We start from the raw sequence: 5597 nt of genomic DNA, 5'->3' as shown, positions 1-5597 counted from the left end.
ATTCTTAAAGGAGTGTTTTGTTTCTCATTCTAATCCTACATGAACTTGGGAAAATAGTATATGGAGTTGTGCGCAAATAATACTTAATTTACACCAAAATTTTCATAATAAATATACATGTGTTTCTAGGAAAAAAGTTTAAAAAGAAAAAGAATTCTGGATTCTCAAATTCTTGAACTTATCCTAACTAAATTTTGATATTAATTTTATAAAAAGGGATATTTCCTTAAAAAAAAAAAACAGAGGTTCAAATAACAATACCATAAAATTTACTACCTCCGTCCCCGAATATCTGACCCATTTTCTAAAAAAAAGTGTCCCAAAATAACTGAGTCATTTCAATTTTCAATACAACTTTCATCATTCTCAATACAATATAACTCTAATCAATATTACTTTCATCATTCTCAATACAATATATTCCACTTTCCCCTTTATTTATACATTTTTCTTAATCTCTATGTGAAAAACCAAACTGGCTCAGATAAAACAGGACGGAGGGAGTACTAAAGAAAAGCCATTTGGTTATTTTAATATAAGGGTATATTGTATCCTATATTCACACTCCTATCTTCCAGACATTAGATTTACAAGATTTGGATTTTTAAATATAGAAGTGATATCCCAATCCTCAGTAGTTGAAGTTAGTGTGGTAAGAGCAACTACAACAGAACTCATATTTGGACGTTGCTGTGGGTCACTATTTGTACATACTTTGGCAAGTTGTGCCATCTACAAGTAAACAAATTGGTCAATATTGTTTCAATCACAATTACAATGATTTTAAATTGAATAAATGGAATAATCTTCTACCTTGAAAACGTGATCAATTGGATAGTTATCTCCAAGCCTAGGATCAACCAGTTCTTTAAGACCTTCTATAGGATGTGGCTGATCAAGAACTTCATCAAACTGCCACACATGTCATCAAAAAAATTAAACATAAGAAATTAACAATATATACATACATAGTTTTAAATATATTTTCTAATGTAAAAATCACTAGGCTGCATTTTGAAAATATTATTAATAGTAGGGAATTAAGAATCACCAAAACTACAAGGCCCTTTAAATCAGCACCAGAATCACCACCCATTATCACAGCTCCTTTAGCAGAAATTAGTTCATAAAGAACAACTCCAAAAGCATATACATCTATTTTTGAAGAAACACTACCATATGCATATCTACAAGATAAGAAAATGGTGTCATTAAATTTTTGTGTTGGCCTCAAATAAGGTTCTATCACATAAAAAGACAAGCATAATTTTCATCATACTCTGGTGGCATGTAGCCAAATGTGCCAGCCATATTAGCAGTGGGAACTGATGAAATTCCAACATCAATCAGCTTGGTTAATCCAAAGTCTGCAACCTGAAAACAAAAGAATAAAACGTCTCTCAGAATTATCCGAAAAGAAAGGTAACAAGCAGAAGAAAGTTATTGAAACAGATTGTACCTTTGCACAGAAGTTTTTGTCTAATAAAATATTTTCTGACTTTATGTCGCGATGAATATATGTAGGGACGGTATGTTCATGAATGTATTCAAGACCTCTGGCTGAATCCAGAGCAATTTTAACCCTGCTAGACCATGACAAAGGTTCTCCATCTGGAAACATTTTGAATTGATCGTTATATTATATAGTCATCATTCATTATAATCATATTCATGCATCAATGCAAACATAGATATTTAACAAGTTCTTATATCACCTGAACCGCGTAGATGTTGGCCTAAGTTTCCATTATCAATGTATTCGTAGACAAGGAAAAGGGATCCCTCAACGCAATATCCAATCAAGCGTACCTATACTCGAAATATGATCCATAGGCAAACATATATAAGTGCTTATGCATAAGCTATTTATACAACAACGGACAAAATAAAATCAAACTGTTTTCATTTAAGTTATAAATTGTTTTCATTAGCTATCCTAGATAGCTTATGGATTAAGTTTCAAATATTACCAGGTTCACGTGATGAACACGCGTCAACACCTTCAACTCAGCAAGAAATTCTTTTGTTGCTTTCATGTCCATCTTTTTTATTGCAGCTTTCTGTGTAATTAGAGTTAACTTCTTTATGTGAAAGCTATAAACAGGAATCATTGCAGATATATCCTTACAGCATAATTATATCTAACATTAATTTGTGGTGCTTGAAGTTTCTATTTAGTGAGGAAAAAAAAACATCAAAAGCACAAAATAAATGAAGGTGGAAGACTTGAATTATTATCAAAAGTTAAACCTAATAATTCTATGATTACAAACCTCGCCATTCAGCTCTGCGTAATAGACTTCACCGAAACCACCTTGACCGATTTTGTTAGCCATATTGAAGTTATTTGTGGCATTGGCTAGTTCTTCATATGAAAACTCTCCTGATTTTTCCACCCTAATTCCAATCATATTAGCAGGACTCGCAGAATCTGAAGTTCCATATGTAGCATTACCGGAGACTTCATCTGAAAGAAAGATGATAAATAAGCATATTACTATAGGCTACGGTCCATCATGATCAACTATATTTTATCTTCTATCTTTCTATTTACCATTCTTAACTTGACCGAAGATCGCGCTGGATTCTTCTGAAAGAAATTCTTGCTTCCATACCTTCTTCTTTCGGTAATACGTGACATAAATACAAAATGATAATAGCATTAGTCCTGCTACTGCTCCAACAGATATTCCAGTTATAACTCCACCTGATAGACCTGATTATGTACAAAAATATATGTAATATGAGATGGAAGTAGATTAGAATTCTACTTTAAGGATATTTTTACCTTGCATCTGATATGAAGGCCAAACTCGAGTATATCAATAATCAATAAAACAACTTTCTTTGTAGTTTTAGAAAGTTGAAACTAACCTCCAGTGCTGAAAAGGAGAATGAAAACAAGGCCATCAAGATTAGCATGTTATTAAGAGTATGATAAATTATTTAACTTCATGTGCAAAGCAAAAAGGGAATTACCTAGTGTGAAAACGCACATAGTTACGATTTTGGTCTGGAAATTGAAGAGAAAATAAAATGTGAGGCTAATGTTTCAAAGCTTATAGATCTCCATAATGAAGTTGAAGATACAGGCACACGACTATAAGCAGCATAATGCTAAAAATTTACAAACACTTTCAATGCATTTCTTATCATCTAAACACTTTGAATGCAGCACTAATCTGATTATCAGAAATCATTAGAATCAGAATCAAACATGACCTCAATCATGGCCATATTGCAGTCGGAAAGACATCAAAAACCATGATTGCATGGCTCAAATTGTGATTCTGGACATTTCAAATCTTGAGGTGTTTTTCCTGTTCTTCACTTAAAATGTTCATAATTACCAATGATTTCCTCGATTCTAGAATTTTCTCAAAGTTTGTTATAACCACAAAAGTTGTATTTTAAGTGAAGAATAATACGAAAAACACCTAAAGAAACGCACTCAAGTTTTCTCCTTCTCAAAAACCACGATTCTATCTATAAATTCACAAAAATCAAAAGTGAAATAGCAAATACCAATTACCCTTTATACATATAAGAAAACCAATCTCACAGTATGTACAAAAAAACATCATGAATTAATATCAGAAGACCAAAAGATATATAGAAGCAAAATAAGAAAGTACCTTTCCCAGGAATATAAACCAAACCACTCCCTTGACTAAAATTCACACCAGGGTTATACTTTTGCAGCAACTCAGCATCAATCTCAGTCTTATTAGAAATCAATTCCAAAGAATCCTCAGGTCTAAGAGGATAAGTAATAAACAAACCATAATCCTTGGAAACATCACTGTTCCCACAAGAACAATTAACAGTAACATTAAGAATTCCAGTATCAGGAATATCATTTGATGGATAGGTATTGGAGTTTTTCAACCATTCAGCAGTAGTCAAATTGGAATAATTGTTACTAGCAACAGATAAATAAGTATCTCTTGTAGCAACTTGGTATTGAAATATATGGCCTAGAAACTCATCTTGTATGCAATCACATGGGAATGGAACATTCACTCTTGTAAAAGATTGGACAGAATCTTTGTTTTGTATTGTGTCTGTGTTGTAACTAACAATATCTTCTGGTTTTGTAACAAGGTTTGATTGCATGATGTTTGAAACATATGTGAGATTTGTATCATCTTGTAGATAATAGGAAGCTAAAGCTATGTTACAAGTTTTGCTACATTTTGATTCTGCTATTAAGGATTTAGAGGCTAGTAACAAGAATAAAAATGATAATCTGAATTTGATTGGTTTCATTATTGTGTACAGTATAATAGGAACATAAGATAAGAATTTAAGAGTGCTAGGAATAATACATGCTATGGAAAATGGAAATATGGTTGAGTTGAAAAAAATTATTTTCATATGAAAGACTTTGGAAAAATAGATAATTTTTAGAGAAGAGGTTGATGGTAAAACTAATTTTTTATAAAGTTGGGAATAATATCTCATGTGTAAGATATTATTTTATTTATTTTTGTTTTATTTTCACTTCTGTCACTTTCTCTGCACTTGACTCTTATAAAAGATTCTTAGGAATATTATATTATATACATCTAAGTATCTAACTAAATATATATTTTAAAATAGCTTAGAATAATATTCCCATCAAACTAATGTTTCTTATGAATTGTTTGTATAAAATCAAATAAACTCCGATTAATTTAGATGGGAAAAAAGCAATAATTAATCTGGTAGTTAAGGTGGTTAAGGGGAGCATTTTTCAAATGGATTTAACATTTTCCTTTATTTATATATAGAGTACTTCTTTTGAAGTGCATTATTTTTTTTTTAAAGATGAAGTGCACATTATTGTTGTTTGTTTGACAAGGCCGAATTTTAAATTTATAGTTTATAAACTTATAAGATCAAAATACACATGTTTGGTACACAATGAAACCAAACAAAATAATATGTAAGTATAAATGCAATGTCATAATACGTAAGTGAGTATTTTTCTTTTTTGTAAAATAATTAAACAAACAAAATAATGCCATGTTGACTCCCTCTCTCTCTTCCCTTCTCACATGACCACAATTGAGAATAAATGACTTTGTTTTTTTTTTTTTTTTGGTAGAGAGAGGATCAAAGCCCAAAAAAAACAAAGAACAAGTTTACGCGAATATTCCTAGATATGCAAGCCCCTAAAATATCATAAAAAAGAATGATTTTGTATTTATCTCTCTTTTATATTTCTCTTTTTCATCTTTTATTATTTTTCTTTCATCTTTTTCTTTCATAAAACATATAAAATTAACTAAAGTCAACATGATTTCCCGGCTTAACAAAACCACTCACTCCTTTCACATTCCTTTAACATGTCTCTAACCACAAGAAAAGACAATTCTGGCATTTGGCATTCCTCTAGTAAGTGCCAAGCTTGGTGATGTTTCTTATCATTGGGGTGGTGCTCTTTTTCTCCCTTTTTTTCAAATGGATGAACGCCACTAACAAGGTTGATTTTTCATGATAAATAAATCAATAATGTTAGTTAATCTCAATCTCATATTTAATAAAAAATAAAAAATAATATCTCAAATTTCTAATCTCATGTATGAGTGATAGCCCCTTCAAGGCTTCAACAA

General features: G+C 30.9%; 1 protein-coding gene across 1 annotated transcript; it reads right to left on the bottom strand.

Moving 5' to 3' along the window:
* Nucleotides 1-204: 204 nt before the first annotated feature.
* Nucleotides 205-4426, bottom strand: LOC146924412 (lysM domain receptor-like kinase 3). Its single transcript, XM_085709447.1, has 12 exons — nucleotides 3636-4426; nucleotides 2980-3013; nucleotides 2875-2882; nucleotides 2555-2716; nucleotides 2274-2467; nucleotides 1971-2060; nucleotides 1716-1809; nucleotides 1460-1611; nucleotides 1280-1374; nucleotides 1052-1187; nucleotides 814-912; nucleotides 205-732 (listed from the first exon to the last, which is right to left on the bottom strand). Exons 1-12 carry the CDS (start codon nucleotides 4375-4377, stop codon nucleotides 568-570), a joined length of 1971 nt encoding a protein of 656 aa, XP_085565573.1. The 5' UTR covers nucleotides 4378-4426; the 3' UTR covers nucleotides 205-567.
* Nucleotides 4427-5597: the final 1171 nt, after the last annotated feature.

This window comes from Medicago sativa, chromosome 5 (genome assembly GCF_051527215.1).
Source record: "Medicago sativa cultivar Bolivia chromosome 5, Bolivia_mono, whole genome shotgun sequence".
NCBI lineage: Eukaryota > Viridiplantae > Streptophyta > Magnoliopsida > Fabales > Fabaceae > Medicago > Medicago sativa.
The sequence above is the reverse complement of the archived record's forward strand: the minus strand, read 5'-3'. Positions and strand labels throughout refer to the sequence as shown.